This window comes from Tachypleus tridentatus, chromosome 13 (genome assembly GCF_004210375.1).
Source record: "Tachypleus tridentatus isolate NWPU-2018 chromosome 13, ASM421037v1, whole genome shotgun sequence".
Lineage (NCBI taxonomy): Eukaryota > Metazoa > Arthropoda > Merostomata > Xiphosura > Limulidae > Tachypleus > Tachypleus tridentatus.
In genome coordinates this window covers 78,890,251-78,907,746 of record NC_134837.1, presented here as the reverse complement: position 1 = coordinate 78,907,746, position 17,496 = coordinate 78,890,251, and the positions used below count along the sequence as shown (strand labels likewise).

Genomic DNA, 17,496 nt, shown 5'->3' with positions numbered 1-17,496 from the left:
TCTTGATTGAGAAAGACGTAGTTTATATTTATTTCTTAAATTTTTTCTTAAGAAATGTTTGATAACTATCTAGACATTGTAAGGATTTTTCATGTGAAATTTGAAAATCTTGTAGTGCATTGAAGTATTTTTAATCTTAAAATGAAAATTACTTTCTACGTTGGATAGGCAACATGTAAAGAGAAAAAAAAGAAATGAAAAACATTGTTTAACAACCATTAAGATTTAATTTTAAAAAATTGGTATTTTGTGCACGAAAACATTCTAACGTTTACTAATAATCTTCCAAATTTCATGAACGTACGCTTACTAATTTAAAAGTTATAGCATGGAAACTACAAGCACAAAGAGGTTGATCCCAGGAACCAAGCCTGTGCTGAAAAAGTTAATGGGAAAAATTCTAGTGTCTCATAAAAGCTTTACAGAATCATTTATTGAAATGAAATTTAAAGAATAATTTATACAACTCTATGTTGAGTGTGTTGCAGTAATGGCACAACATTATTTATTACTGTGTTTGAAGAACAATCATTTCAATTGTGATATGTTTAGTGTATTTCACTGTGTCATTAATATAATTCATTAGCATGTATCATTTGTGATTAACATATAAAAGTATATAAAATAAACAATTATAATCTGCTTTTTTATTTGTTAAGCTGTTTTTCTTTTCCTTTCAAAGTAATAAACATGGTTCACTCAACAGCAAATGTAATAATTAAAATGTATGATGTAATGTATGACAATTAGTTCTGGAACAGTAGGCTGTTTTTTTTTAAAATACAAAAGTATTTTTGTGGAAATCATGTTTCTGTGTTAAAAAACACTCTTAAAGGATCACCATTAACATGGATGTGTTACCAGACTTGTACATACCAGATATAAAGTACAGATAGTTCTAGATTGACAGGATAGTTGCATTCCACAAATTGGTCTCATAAATCAAACTATTTCCCACAGAGTATACACGGTGCATGTAATCTCAGTGGGAGTGCCATTAGTCAAGCCTTAATATATGGCAGGAGTGTTGCCTATGCTCACGTAGTCAATATAATATATCTACAGAAAAAATGTCAACTCTAGTGTTGGAGCATGATAAAATTGATTTTAATGACTTCTATGCATGACCAAATTGACTCTGCAACCATCTGGCTGCTGCACAGATAACCATATTGTTATTGTAATGTCATTTCGACTATCGTGTTTTGTCATTGTGAATGTTCTCATAATAAAGTATCTGCATCATTTAAACTTTCTAGCACATGGTGAGTAAATGCTTCTATTTGTACAAATACAATACACAAATTGTTCTGAAATTACATTAATCCAAATTTGCAAGTGCATAAATCGAGAAATGGTGTTATTCTTTCAATGCAGTTGATCCAAAACCTCATAAGACGAATTCATGTAAATCAAGAACTACCTGTGGTATGTTTTTTGAAACAGTAACTCACCTCTACCCCAAATGCTATCTTCCTTGTGTATCTGTCTATGAGACTTGATACTACTAGCCTTAATTCCCACCTAAATTTTGTGTTTAATGTGAACTCTACTGGTGCCTGATGATATCATCTTTTAGATAAGTCTTCCATCCAGTAGAAAAGTGAGACACCCTTTATCCTTAGTAGTCCTCTCTTTGCTTGTACTCTTTCTTTTCTTTGGGATTCTAAGACACAGATATTCATATTTTGTCAGACTTCATTCTGATGATATTTGAATTTGGTAACAAAACATTGAATTTTTTCCTTTTCTTCAACTTTTGTTTGAAAAGCTCCTAATTTTATTATGAATTTTCAAGTATACATGACTTAGCCCTGTGTGAGTTGTTATGTTATACATATAGGTTTAATTGTTTACCATGACTTTGGAAGTTTATTAACTGTTGGAAACTTATGTTCATTGTGTTATGGATTCCTACTGTTTTTCCAGTCAGCTAATATTCTTTCTCTTCCCATTGGACTTGGAATTTAATGTTTGATTTGTGGAGTGTCTTACAGTTTCAAGTTATGAAATGCTTATCTTTTTGCTTGATCCTTTAATATTTCTGTTTCTTGATTCCATAAAGTAATTTTTGGGATTTACTTTTTCTTCCTTTTCTTTTATTAGAATGTTTGCCGTTTCCTTTCCCTAACAGCTCCCTCTCTCACCCAAATGCCTTACCCTCTCTTACTTTTGTTGATTTTATCCTGCCTTGCAGACATTATCCCTTTTGTTTCCATGTACCCTGTCTTTCTATCAGCTTGGATATTAGGCTTTTTTTTTTTTTTGGCTGTTTTTCCACACTGGTTCCCCATATTGATATCAATTTTTTTCTTACCACTTTCCCGTATTACCTCTCCTTCCTTCAACATTTGTTTGAAGTACTTCCTTGTGTTTGTGAGAGGTTGTCTGTAGAAGTTTGTTCTCTTCTCTTTACCAGCTTAGCCTGTTCCACTTCTGCTCTTTCCATCCTCTTTTGTTCTCCTGCCACTAGGGTTAAAGGAGTTGAGTTGCTTTTGATGTTACGCTATACCTACTTTCTCCTTATGTATGTGGTCTCCATGCTCCTTTTTTTTTTTTTTTTTTGGCTAGGGCATTTTTGGTGGTGTTAATTTGATACTGGAGGCATGTTATAGAACATCAGTCTTTGTTATTTTTCTAGAGTTTTCTTTCTCATGTTTCTCATTTGGATCAGTTTACCTTAACCTTCCTTAATCTTTTTCTCAGTCTCCCACTACCTGATATCTTGGACATTTGTTTCATTGCTATTCTTGTCAGTGACTATCATGTTATATCCAGCTCTCTGATTACCCATCTTTTCTTTTCACTAGCAGTTGGTCTCATTTTCTGCTGATTATCATTTTTCATTTGTGCTTCTAAATCTCTTCTTTTCCCATTTCTTTTTTTTTCTTTCTGACTCCAACTGTGGTCTTCTTTACCCAATCTGCAGTTGGCCATGGTCAATGTGCCAGATACCTTCCTACTCAGAAAACATATGGAATGTGGACCAATGGGTATAAGTTTTTGTCCATCAGATTCACTTCTTCCAATTCTCTGCTCTTCCTTTTTGATATAGCATCATGAGGACCTTCATTCACCATCTTCCTAGCCTGGAGCTGTCATTTTTTCCCTTAGACAGTTGACTTCTGTTTGTCCAGTTTTAGGTAATATACTCTTATCTTCTTTTACAGGAGGCTACTTGGATATCCAAGTTTTTTAGTTTTTTTTTCTCATATCTACTAACTATTTGGTACCTCTGCACATTTACTTTATCTCTTGTCTCAACTGAGCTCAGCCTAATCTTTAACAAGAATCAAATCAACAGGATTTATGCTTCTCATTGTCATCCTGTGGAAGGGGTTCTTTTGCTTTTGGAGATTCTGGGTTCTTAGAAACCCATCATTACTTTGGGGCAGTGGTCCTTGCAGATCCAAGGAATTCTTTCTCGTGTTCCATTGCCTTCATTGTGAATCTCTTCTCTCCTTGGGAAGAGGTCATGGTAACTGCTTTGTGTCCTTTCTATTTCCAGCATTCCCTTACTAACTCCCAAGCTTGATTTTTCTCTTCACTCACCAGTGAATTTGCTTAACTTCATTGGTGCTTGTCAGGCATATTCCCATTTTCTGCACCTTTTGGTGGATCACTGTGATTCACACTAAAACTTAATGGTCATTTCTTATATCTACTGTCAAGGGGCATACATTCCAAGCTTTTGGCCATTGGATCTACTGTTCTGGGCTCCTTCACACTGGATTTATCTTATTGCCTGGACCACCTCTCTTGTCTGGACTGTGTTTGACTTGTAGAGTGTTGTCTTCACGTCCATGTCTTTCATTGGGTTTGCTCTTGGTTGAGTGCACTCCTCATAGATGCCTTTGCCATCCTTCTCAGTTACAATGCTCCTCTGTTCCTCTTGCTGTTGAAGCTCTTGGGCAGGACTAGTTTCACTTTTCTTTTCTTTTTTTAAATCTACTCTTCTCTTCCACTCTTTCCTTGCACCCTCAACTTGAATCCCACTGTGCTGTTTTTTGCTGTCTCAGCCTTGGTTTCCTCTGCTACTTTGTTTGACATCCAAACTCCTCCTTTTTATATATCCTGTGTCCCTTCACTCTTGCTTCAACCTCATGTCCTTCTTTCTTCTTTTTTTTTTTTGTCAAGGGATGTTTCCATTTTCATGTATTAACTTTCTTGTCACATTCTTACTGCCCTTTCATTATGATTGTCTAACAATGACACTGGCAGTCTTTTGTTATTGATCCATTCACTTCTCCTTCCCTCCTTGCTGTCCTACTGTGCTACACCTTTCTGCATTTTTTTTTTTTTAATTAAATGTTTGACCTGTGGTTTTTCAGTCAAGTCATTGCTAGTTATCAGGTGTTGTTGTTTGCTGCATTTTTTCTGGTACCATAAGAAAATTTCTTTCTTTGTCATTTTCTTCCTCCTTCACTGATCTCCTTTCCTGAATCTTTTATGTAATTTTGCACCCTATCTCACAAGCCCTGTTCAAGCCAGTTGCTACTTGTTCTTTGTACCACCTCTCCCTCTTACACATTTTTTTTCTTTTTCTTTCTTACCTGTTGTCTCTATTGTTTCATTATCTCTACTACTGATTCTTCTTGCACCCTTTTCTGCTGCACTTGTATACTCCTCTATCTGAAGTGATCTTTCATTTTTCAGACTTCTACCACATGTGGTAAACCATCCTTTCTTTTCTGTTGTCCTTCCTTCTATTTTCACCTCTTATAATAATTCAGATCCGTATTTGCTTCTTTATCCCATTTGACTAATTGGTCATAGACCTTCTGGGTCCCTGCCATTGTCTGTTTCTACCCTGGGACCCCTCTTTCAGGGATCTTTGTCCTTCAACCTTTATTGGATGGGCTTTTTGGTCTCCTGGTTGATATATTATTCTCTGGATGTGGATACTTGTGAACTTTCACATTTTTTTTTGTCATTTTAATTTGACACCTTCCTCATTCTTTTGCTTTCTATCTCTGCATTCCCTAAAATGAGATTTCCAGATGGGTATGAGCATGACTTGCCACATATTCTTTGCTCTTTCTCTTCACCATTTGGCTGTTTCATTGCCTGCAGGATTTTGTATTTCACCAGTCACCATACTTCAGTTTACCCACTGTCTTTAAAATGGGTGCATATGTTATTCCTTTCATTTCTCTCCCTTTCCTTTGAGAAATATCTTGCCAGCTGGTTGGTAGTGCCTCCTAAGGTATGTTTATTTTCCAAAATCCTCTTCAAGCCAGAATAATGGAAAGCATTCAAGCCATCTATCGAGGATTTACCAGTGCCCCTGTGAGATGAAGTGTTTTGCAAGAGGTATCCTCATGATATAAGAGTTTTTACTCATTTGTCTGATGCAGAATGTATCAATTCCATGGACTGCCATGGAAAGATTCACTACCAGAGAAGTAACCTGCTCGCTTCTGTGGTTCTTGGTGTTTAGAAATAGAGATTTACAGTCACCTAGTACACTGTTTCCACCAAAAGACCTTTCCAGCTGATGGTCCAAAAGGGTTCTTGGACACTTCTCCATGTCTATCCAACACAAATCCCCATCCCCCATCCCCAAGTATACCACAGCAGACCCTTGCCACTTACCATTTCCTGACTGCTGTGGAGAACATTCAGTGCTTAGACTTAGCACAATACAATGAGAAGTAGGGCATTGATGACACTGTCCATTGTAGTGCAGGTAACCCCTTACATTACATAACTCATAATTAATGTGCCCTCCTTCTGTAGCCAAAGCCTGTTTTAATTAAAGTCAAGATGAGCATATTGTATCACCTGATTGCACCTCATTACATACACTGGCTTACTGATAACATTTTTGCAATTATTTGGATGATCATTTTCTCATTCCAACCTCTTTGGTAACAGTTAAGGCTCATTTTTGCTTCTTCCCCATTCATTCTGAACATAAGAGAATGCTTTAATAGAAAAGAGATGGTCTTTATGGAGCTCCTCCCATCAGGTAGGACATTACATCAACATCCTGAAGGCTGCTCATTTAGATAAGTTTTACACCAGCTACTCCACCACTTTAACATGAAATTCTACAATTTTTATGTATATAGGCGAGTTCTCTTGGAAGTTAACATTTTCCTAACATAAAAATATATTGATGCTCACCTCCTCACATATTTTCACCCATCCTTCCAACTTATGGTGCACATTTTTATCTTGCCTAATCATGAATTCAAGTGTATAGGGGATTACTAAGCATGGATATTGTGTTGACCTCTTATTGGTGGAGGGCTTTTGTTACATGATGTTATAACTCATCAGTACAGTTCACATTAAACTTGTGAATTTATGTTGGAGTTACCTAAAGGCTAGTGGGATGCAAACATCATAATCAGTTGAGGAAGATAATATTTCTGTGAATGGAGGTGAATATATATTGGAAATGCATTTTCATGTCAGGAAAGTGTCAATATTCATTTGCATGCATGAATTTTTAGTCACATTTAAAATATGTATTAAGCTTCATTAAATCATTTGATATTTAAATAAGTGGTATTGAAAACTGTTTTTCAAAATAGAGGAAGAAAATGTAGAAGCTGTTCTTTTTGTGTTCTATTTCATTTCACACTTCTTTTCTACTTTTCCTCTAAAAATTGAACTTTTTTTTCTGTCCATCTCTGAAGTAATGGTTGAAGTAATTTTAATTCTAGTGTCATATTGAATGGAAAGTGTGAATGCTGAAATTATGTATGTTTTCGGTCCACAGTATTTTGTTTTTCTGTTAGGTTACAATGGAATACTTACCTGGAGGCTCACTAACTGATGTTGTCACTGAAACATGCATGGATGAAGGGCAAATAGCTGCTGTTTGTAGAGAAGTAAGTGAGATAAAAGTAATATTTATATTTTAGTAGAAATACGTTTTCATTATTAATTTTTTTTTTTTTTTTTTATTACAAGCATGTGCTAATTGTCACATTTTATAAACCATATACATAAACTAAGTCAAGAGAAAAACTGGGATCTGTTGTGAAGCTGTTTGTATGATACTTGATTCAGGTGCAGCATTATTAATTATGAACTGATGAAATGAGAAATAACATTAAAATATTGTGGTATTGTTAAATGGTTTTAAATACTGATTTTTGTCCAGAAACATAAACATCTTCTATTTATAATATTAATTATCTTGAGGAATTATTTTTCAACTAAACTGTGTTAAGACATCTAGGAAGCAGGAAGTCTGTGGTGGTGTACATTAGTCCAGAAAGAGAGAATTACAAAATTTGAGCACGTATATAAAATTTAAGAAATATTCGAAAACGTTCATTTCTAATTTTGCTGTAACTGTGTTGTGACTTTGGGGTTGTTATAACACACTGCTAGTTACACAAGCTTATGGAATCTTTTTACAGGGTTATATACAGTGTGTAAACTATTATACTGGGCACATGTCCTATGAGCATCAAGTTCTTTTTTGTAAGGTTTTATATAACCTGTAAACTTTCATAAAGAGACTGCACATGATCTCTCAGTAACACAGTCACAATGTTTCTAAGGATTTATATAATCTGATAAACCAGCTTAGTGGTACCAAGCATTGATCTTGTGGAATTTGTTTTTATTTAGTAATTCATAGTGTAATGGGTGAATTCTACTTAAATATTATGAAAAAAGTCTTAAGATGGTTATCTGGGATGCTAAAGGTTCATATTTTCTTCAGAAATGCATTTCCCTCTTTTTGTTCACGCAGTGTGAAAAAAGGGTGCAATTAAATCTTGCTATTTTATCAGAAAATAGTAGCCCAAGAGTTTGGAAATGGGTGCTTTTGACTAGTTACCTTCCCTGTAGTCTGTCATTTTAAAATTAAGAATGATTGATTACTTGTGACTCAGAATTATTGTATAAAACTATGCACAAACAAAAAATCATCTGGCTTAAATTAGAGGTTTATGATTATCGTAAATATATAATATACTGGCAAAGTGGATGAAAAGAGATTTCGGATATAAAAAGCATTAATTACTACAAGGAAAGTGTTCCAAAGCCAGTTTTTCCCAGGAAAAAAAAAAAAAAAAAAAAAAAAAAAAAACTTCAATTTTGATACAGGAAATAACTAATAAGAAACTAACTTCTTTTTTTATCATTATTTTTTCTATAACTAATAACGCAAAGGTTTTGGAAAAATGTATAAAATTGTTGGCTATCTTTTCACTTGAACAAGTCTCAGACCTGTGTGCTTCCTTTAAGAATTTGCTCTCATCCTAATTTAGAATCGGGCCTAATGGACAATAGACTTGTTAAAATTGTAACCTTTCTACTTTGCTTGTATGAAAAAAAAAACATGAAAACAATCCCCCACTGTTTGATTCCTAATACTATGGATATAAAAATTCACATACTACATCAAAGTTATAATTGGGAGAAAAGGATTTGTTTTTTTCTGTACAAAATATAGCTAGTGTTTTTTATTAATTGTTAGAGAATGAAAATTATATGATCAATTAGCTATTTTTAATCAGAATCATTTTATACCTCTAGGGTTAACATAATTTACAGTTAAATTTATAATTTATTTGTCTACTTATTAACACTTCTGGAATCCATGTACTTTAGCAAATTGAATAATTTTACGTTTTTGTCTATAAAAACTTTCACTGCAATGATTTTAAGTTTTTTCTGTGACTTCTACATTATTAGAAACCCTGTAAGCAACAAAGTTATGCAACTTCAAGTAATGTGGTGCATCAATACATTTGCAAAACATGTTTAGAAAATTAGAAAAATCTATGACTGAACTTTAGTTTTCTAAATATGTTTGTGATATTTTTAAGTTTTTTTTTCTTCTGTGACATGTACATTATTAGAAACCCTGTAAACAACAATCATGTAATTTCAAGTAATGTGATGTATCAATACATTAACAAGAAGTATTTAGAAAACTAGTTTACAGTGACATCACTGATAATTCTTTGATTAAATACACTCATTTCTAAAAATCTAATTTATAATAACTATGTTTTAAGAGTTAATGTTCAACAGAAATATTCATTTACATAAATTAGTAAACTTACACATGAAAGGGGGGGATATTTATATTGAATTTTTAAAAATTGTTAATAAGGTTCATTGTCAAAAAATGGACAGCACAGATTTGATAGCTCTAAAATAACTAATGGTGAATTTATTGACTAGTTTTAAGCAGCTGTTAGAAATTACTATTCTAGTTCTTTGCTGTCTATCATTGCTTGTCAGTTTTTCATAAAGGGTCATCTACAAAGTTTTATTAACATGAGACTCAAGCTGTATGTCTTGTTTTAAAAGGCAGCAAAAAACAAAATTTACAGTTATGTTGGTCACAGAAGTTTATCATTAGGCCTATTTCATTTTAAAACTCTACATTCTTAATCTAGTCTCTTGGGGATATCCTAGAATTGGAAGCATGTATAATAATAGTATTCCAACTACATAATTATTATCCCTAATTAATGCCCCACCTCTAATTATTGTGCCCCTCCTGGTATGTTTATAATACTTACCTTGTGTGACTGCAATAGCAATCCAACATATGATACTGTACTGTAACCCACTTTATTACTGTCATTTTTATTTGTAAAAAAAAAACAACCCCACATATTTATTATCACTGAAATAAACATATCACACACGAAAATAGAATCCAGAACTGCACAAATATTCTAACACCATCTGTGAAAATATAACACAGTACCAGTGTTAGGTTTAAAATATGGCTCTAAGTCCACCATATAGCTCAATTAGTATGTAATTAGTACCCCTTCCTTCATGTAATTTACAATGCCATCCAGGGACATTAATTAGGGACAATACAGAATTTGTCATATCCATTGCTAACTTTCACTTAATCCAGTGCTCTTTAGGCCAGCTGAGACACAACAAACACATCATTGGTTGGAACACTGTATATAATCCATTTCATACAGCAACACTTGTTATGGTGTGTATGCTTTTTATAAGCCGACAAAGAATGATTAAAATTGTACGTCATAAGTATTAGGCCTCTTAACTTTTTAACCACTACATTCTTAATCTAGTCTCTTAGGGAATTTCTAGAATTGGAAAACTGTATAATAATTGTATTCCAACCACATTATATTTCTATTATTCACTGCAAATGACTTGTTTCCTTAATCCAGAGATCTTCAGGCAGACTGAGATACAACAGTTGCAGCAAATATGATAGTGACCTGAATTGGCATGCTTTGCTTACTTTTGTGGAAAGAATTTCTTCAATGTTTATAATGATATCTTTAAACCATGAACTTGCAGATCATTTAAACTAAAATGGAAAAATATACAGTTTTCCAAATTTAAACAAAGAAAAACTTGACAGGTTTATTTACACTTAATAAAATTGTCAATTTAGTAATAAGCTGTGCTGATATGAATACTTTCTGTAGAAAACGTTTTAATCATATTCCTAGCATGTAAATGGCATAGCATAAGACAGTTTAGCAAAGTGTATGTTAATGACAAAAATTACATAGTTAAACACTTGGCTTTAAAGAAAACATAAGATATATTCAAATGTAATGGCTTTTTTAATCTTTTTCAGATAACTTTTGATATGGGTAGAATTAGAAAAGGGCAGTATATATAAAAAATATATAAAATTAAAATGAACATCTTTCTGTAGTCCAAAAGTGCAAAGTTTACATGAATTTTGACAGAAATAAAGTAGTATTTGATTTTGATGCTTAAAGTATTTCAATTGTGAGTAGATGCATTAAGTGTACTCAGATTTCTTTGTACTGCATAAGTCTAGGATTTCAGGTAGCATGTTGTTCAAGAAAGCTAATAATTTTGACAGAAATAAAGTAGTATTTGATTAAGATGCCTAAAGTATTTCAATTGTGAGTAGATGCATTAAGTGTACTCTACCCTCCTGTTGCTATTACAATTTAGTTTATGAAAGGCAGAGATCATGTGGTTAGAAAGGGTTATTATTAGTTTTTAATGAGCTTATCAGCAATAGTATGTTAGGCTTAGCTCTGTATTATTTAGTATAGATTATGACTGGTTGTTCAAGATATTATTTACTGTTAATGCTTGAAAGAAGGTTAAAACTGAAGTCATTATGTTGAATTCAGGAACTGTTGTGCAGGTGTGGGTGTGTACCTTATTGAAAGTGTTGTCATCTGTGTGCATTTCTTCATTAATGCTGAAGCCATATAATTTATTTGATAACCCTTGTCCCTACTTAACTGCCATCATATTTAGTGTATTTGTTGGGTACTTTAGTCTAGTACTGAGTGTTGTTAAAGTTGTTTTAAGTATATGTAAATTTTAATATTGTAACATTGTGGCAGTAAAATAAATAGGAATATTGTTTTTGAAAAATTGGTATTATCTACTGCTTATTCCTTTCACATATTTCCATTATCTTGTCCTTCGTGTTAATTAATATTAAATATGAAGGAGACTCAAAAGCACACAAGTTTATTAAATATACAGATGTGTATATACATTTTTTTTTTATTATTGATGTCACTGTTGTGACACTAGTTACAACACTGGAGTGCATTCAATTTATTTTGTGGTAGTTCCTTTGGTGCTACTGCCTTAGCTCTTGCAAATCACACGCAATGTATAGGAGCTAAGGTTTGAGGCTAGAGAAAATATTTGCTTTTTTGTAAAGTGCACAAGGCATAACAGTAAAATTGCCTAGGTCCAGTTAGTCAACATTTTCTCTCTTATAAGTATGTATGTCATTTAAGAGAAAAAAAAAAAAAAAAGCTTTCCTAAGTATTGTTTTAACATTACAGCTTACAAGATTGAATGCTTTTTAAACTTCTTGAATGAATGTTAAGTATTAAAGGTGTCACTGTTGTGGCACTTGTTGATAGTTTGTTAGTAAGGAACTACAGGGTGTTGTCTTTTTTTTTTTTTTTTTTTAGGTACTTCAGGCACTAGAATTTCTTCATTACAACCATGTGATTCACAGAGACATAAAAAGTGACAACATTTTACTTGGCATGGATGGTAGTGTCAAACTTAGTAAGTATTTTTGTTTTTGTGAATCGGTGATAATTTCATTTATGGCAAGTTATTAATGTTCTACATTACTAAGAACTATGTATATCATGTATCACTTCAGTCTGTTTATGCGTAGAAGCACATTATGTTAATATAGTAGTAAAATGAGAAGATCAGTACATGAAGAAGACATATAACTGCATTGGTAAAGCATGTAGCATCTTCACATAAAAAATTTTAATCATGTTTATAAATCATTGTTTCTCAATTTAATATTCATTTGTAATTTTTGTTTTAGATATTAAGCTTTGGCAAAAAATAGTTATGCATTATCTTAGACAGCATTATAAGTTTGTTTTGAAGATAAAATTAGGAAAGGACAGCTTTTTCTTTAGGACACGTCATTATAAACAAAAATTCTAACTGTAAGCTACATTTTTAATTTAAATTGATGCACAGTGAATGTAACTTTTCTACCAAAATAAATGTCTGTTACACAGCACTTAACACTGATTTATTCATTTAGTTTTTAGAAAACCTTCAACTGTATGAGGACCTATCAGCTTTTCATAAGTAGCATTGTCACCACGTGTTGTATCATGTGCTAATAAACTGGAAGAGGCTCTCTATGTCAAAGTTTATTCCATTTTTAAGCATCTTTATTTAAGATATAAAATATCTTAAAGTAATTTTTATTGTATGTTTATTTCTGATTTTTACATTACTCACTTTAGTCGGGCATGTATAATAGGTCAGCCTATGCACGCACGAACCTCTGAAACCAACGTTTTTCGAAAGTTGTTAGGATACTTTTGAAGATTAAATATGTTTCCGGTTGCACTTTCATAGTATAAGGGGGTTTTCGGGCCCTTTTCACAATGGCCGCCACCAAAAATCGTAAATATACACAATATATATGAAATGATCATTATTTGCATCCACTTGGCCTATAATATTTAAATTGTTGTTATTCACTTATGTATAAAGCACAAATTGGACCAAAATAAGGAATTTTGAAATTTTGTGACATGGCAGAAATCCAAGATGGCGGCCAAATTTTGGTGCATTTTCGCAAAATCGCTCATAACTTTTGAACCAGTTAACGTATAAAGTTGATTTTGGTGTCTGACCATATGTTTTGCCACATAAGGAATTCAATAGAACCATAATTAGAATGATTCATCCAACCCTAGCCATATTAGCAACATATTAACTGTGTACAATGAGTGCAAAGTGATTCATGCCATTTTCCAAAAAAACGCCCCATTATTCCACTCTATACTCCATGCTTCGTACATTTGATTTCCAACATTTTTCTGAACTAGGTACATAACAAATGACCTTATTCTGCTATTTTATAAGGTAATATCGCTATTTTATATGGTATTAATATTGCTGCATACAAAGAAAAACCAAGTAAGTATTCATAAAACATAATCAAACTACATTGTTACAAGAATAACCACTTGAACATGGACAAACAAAAAAACAATATCATGAAACCACACTGTTTCTTTATACTTCATTGTCCAAGTCATCGTCTGAGGAGAAGGACTCGATATCTGGCCCATCCTCATCAGATTCGTATTCACTCTTGAGTTCAGCAGAACAGAATGTGTTTAGGCAGCTTCCACTCTCCATTACTTATGGCTCGGCATATGTCCTGGCCAATGGAGAGCATGATGCGTTCAGCTCATGATGTCTTAACCGTTTCGCTACCTGTCAAAACCAGACCCAGAAACCGTTGAAGTACATGTTGAATTACCCCATCTTGGACAATCAATTCCATTGGGTCTGGGGGGGCCATTTCTCATGAGCATCGTCTGCTTGCTCATATGCCTGCAAGATAGCTCCACGAAGGATCATGGCCACATCTCTCATCGGATCTTGTGAAGCAAGCTGGTAAGCTTTGGCGATAGCACTAGATGTTTTGGTGCTGCTGTTGAATACAAGATAAAATGGCAGTTTGCCACGACCCGTCTCAACCAATGTGAACTCAAGTTTGGAACCTAATTCTGGGTGTTTCTGTAATTTCTCCTCGAGTTTCTCAGCTCTGTAGTGTGGATTGTCATAGCGTGTTTGCTGCAATTCAGTAGCATACAAACGTCGAAGGTGCGATAACATGACAACATTTTGCTCCACTATTATGGTGTTGGAAACATAATCGACAACTTTCTGCAGGGCATTCTGGTTTGCCTCCTCCAGACCTGCCTTTTGTTTGATGTTCTCAGGGTCTATGCTGTTCCATAGTGCAGGGTTTGATGTATACTTTTTTCTGCAATTCGGGTGATACTGGGCTTCACAAGCAAAGAGGTCTTGCCCACGTATGCGTGTTAGAAGTCTGTCATCGTTGTGACTTGTGGCAATATCAATAACAGTTTGACCGCCACCATACTCGAACATTGACGTGGACTGCTGTTCCACATTTTCCTGCAATCTTGACTTTGATACGCCCAACTTTGTTGCAGAATATACAGTCTTTCTTGAACAGAATGTGATCTCCCTGTGTGAAGGATCTACAAGAAGGATTTGATGTGCAGTATTTTGTGATACACTGGTAGGATTAAGCAAGGGAAGCTGGTCCAGATGATTAGTCAATCGCTGGTAGCAATTTCTGTGACACCCATGGTTATCTTGGAGAATTTCTGGGATGAGGGAACATGCTGACTCTCTCTCCTTTCTGGTGAATCTTTTGATAGCAACAATTGCCTGTCCCTTATGTTACAAATTTCATTGTACCTTCTTTGTGGATCTGAAAGGCTGGAAATCAAAGTCAGGTTTCCTGCATTTTTGATGCCATCAGTGTGTATAATACAAACTGGCAGGCATGATTGTTTCTTAGCTGGACCATCACCAGAGTCAGTGCCACCACCACAAGTTTTAGATTTTGCTTTGGGCATGGTAATGCAGACAGATGTTAAAGTGTCTCTACAACTACAATATTTGATCACCGACACCGCTAGGAATAGGGAAAATCTGTGAGTCTTGTTAACCACCGTCGATTGGCAATTGTGCCACCTATAACAAAGAAAGGTATTTTAAAATGACATGTTACAATGCATTATTCGTCATGTTTATAGTGTTTTTACTATACATGTATATATTGCAACTTGTATATCTTATTTGATTACTATGTTATTTGTATATGTTTTACTGATGTGTAGTATGTGTGTGCCATATGTGACCAGAAATAAATATTTTTTAACAAGTTTTCAGTATAGACTTGTACAAAATATTTCTAACAATTGCTGAATAAGGTCATTTGTTATGTACCTAGTTCAGAAACATGTTGGAAATCAAATGTACGAAGCATGGAGTATAGAGTGGAATAATGGGGCGTTTTTCGGAAAATGGCATGAATCACTTTGCACTCATTGTACACAGTTAATATGTTGCTAATATGGCTAGGGTTGGATGAATCATTCTAATTATGGTTCTATTGAATTCCTTATGTGGCAAAACATATGGTTAGACACCAAAATCAACTTTATACGTTAACTAGTTCAAAAGTTATGAGCGATTTTGCGAAAATGCACCAAAATTTGGCCGCCATCTTGGATTTCTGCCATGTCACAAAATTTCAAAATTCCTTATTTTGGTCCAATTTGTGCTTTATACATAAGTGAATAACAACAATTTAAATATTATAGGCCAAGTGGATGCAAATAATGATCATTTCATATATATTGTGTAATTTTACGATTTTCGTGGCGCCATTTTGAAAAGGGCCAAACCCCCTTATACTATGAAAGCGCAACCGGAAACATATTTAATCTTCAAACGTATCCTACAAACTTTCGAAAAAAGTTGGTTTCAGAGGATCATGGGGGGGGGGTGCAGGCAAGACCTATTATACATGCCCGACTACTTATTTAACTACTGAGGGAGAGGGGAAATCAGCTTTATAAGTCTCACTTATGTTGCCTTTTGTTTGAATGTAAATACCATTAGAAAAGGAAGGACTTGTACATAGAATTACAACATCTGTATTTTTCTAGGAGTTATTATACAGCTTCAAGAGGGGAACTTTACCACAATCCTAACATTTTCTTTGGTTTATTTCTAGCCGATTTTGGGTTCTGTGCTCAGATCTCTCCTGAACAAAGTAAAAGGACAACAATGGTTGGCACTCCATACTGGATGGCTCCTGAGGTTGTCACTCGCAAGCAGTATGGTCCTAAAGTTGACATTTGGTCACTTGGTATCATGGCTATAGAAATGATTGAAGGAGAACCTCCTTACCTCAATGAAAACCCTCTTAGGGTAACTGATCAATTTTGAAAACTGTTGAGCTACAATACATGTACCATATTAGTGTAACCAATATTCTGAGAAAGGATCTTGTAAAGTTTATAGTAAACTAAAGTTTGTGCATCATCATTATTTAAATTATTTGATGAGATTCCTTTTTGTTTAAGATAATGTATAAGAGAAACTGAGATAATATTTTGTTTTTTATTATGCATCCTCTTTGTGTTCCATGTGGAAAAAATTAATAGAAACATTTATTAATTTATTCTTATTGAAATTAAGTTTTAGTCAAAATATTAGATTTATGAGGCTTGTTTCAGGTTTTAAGATGTTTTCAATTAAGTAGAGTAGATGTGCCTGACAAAAAGTAACACTAATGTGTTTCAATTAATAATAGATTTGATAATATCACATACAAATGATCTAATTTTTGCTTGTTACTTCATCTCTTGGCCTGGCATGGCCAGGTGGTTAAGGTACTTGACTCGTAATCTGAGGGTTGAGGTTCAAAACCCAGTCACACCAAACATGCTCTCCCTGTCAGCCATGGGGGTATTATAAGTGACGGTCAATCCCACTATTCATTGGTGAAAGAGTTGCCCAAGAGTTGGCAGTGGGTGGTGATGATTAGCTGCCCTTCCTTTAGTCTTACATTGCTAAAATAGGGATGGCTAGTGCAGATAGCCTTCATGTAGCATTGCACAAAATTCAGAAAACAAAAAGAAACTTCATTTTTTTACCAATTTGAAATCTAGTTGCAGTTTTGGACTTGGAAGGTTGAACCCTTTAAACTGATGAATTTGACTACACCAAATAATGTATAGATGAATTTATCCTGATTCAGCATAAAAGAATTTCACTTTGAGGGTAGGCATGTAGAGATCCTGATGAGTAATAAAATCAAATTGAGTATAATGTGCCTCGCTCTTGGTATTGCTGGTGCACAAAGTATACCTAATCAAATAAAAAGGGAAAAAAAAGCTTCAGATTAATTTACTCTAATCCTGCCTAAAAGAATTTCAATTGTCACAACTAATTAATGATGTTTTAAAAAGTTAATATTTCATAACATTATACTCTGTAGCAAATTTAAAATATTGAAACTGTATTACAAAAGTTAGTATAAACAATATATTAATCATAAATATTTTTACTTATCATATGCCATTTGATTGTGGAAAAGTTTATCAAATGTAAGAACTATTACATCTTAAACAATCGGTGCATTTTAATATTCTCAAAGTGGTCTAGAATAAAAAAAAACGC

General features: G+C 33.7%; 2 protein-coding genes across 7 annotated transcripts in view; one reads left to right on the top strand and one right to left on the bottom strand.

Annotated features, from left to right (window-relative positions):
* Pak (serine/threonine-protein kinase PAK 3-like protein) overlaps positions 1 to 17,496 on the top strand; it is a 54,621-nt gene that overhangs the window by 31,846 nt on the left and 5,279 nt on the right. For all 4 annotated transcript variants that reach the window (XM_076484528.1, XM_076484529.1, XM_076484527.1 and 1 more), the window contains 3 exons: positions 6,750 to 6,842; positions 11,901 to 12,000; positions 16,046 to 16,242. In XM_076484528.1, coding sequence (XP_076340643.1) covers positions 6,750 to 6,842; positions 11,901 to 12,000; positions 16,046 to 16,242 — 390 coding nt within the window. The remainder of the gene's footprint in view (positions 1 to 6,749; positions 6,843 to 11,900; positions 12,001 to 16,045; positions 16,243 to 17,496) is intronic.
* LOC143241060 (uncharacterized) overlaps positions 13,392 to 17,496 on the bottom strand; it is a 66,701-nt gene continuing 62,596 nt past the window's right edge. For all 3 annotated transcript variants that reach the window (XM_076484532.1, XM_076484533.1, XM_076484534.1), the window contains one exon: positions 13,392 to 14,997. In XM_076484532.1, the coding sequence (XP_076340647.1) occupies positions 13,759 to 14,382 (624 nt within the window). In that variant the 5' untranslated portion in view covers positions 14,383 to 14,997 and the 3' untranslated portion in view covers positions 13,392 to 13,758. The remainder of the gene's footprint in view (positions 14,998 to 17,496) is intronic.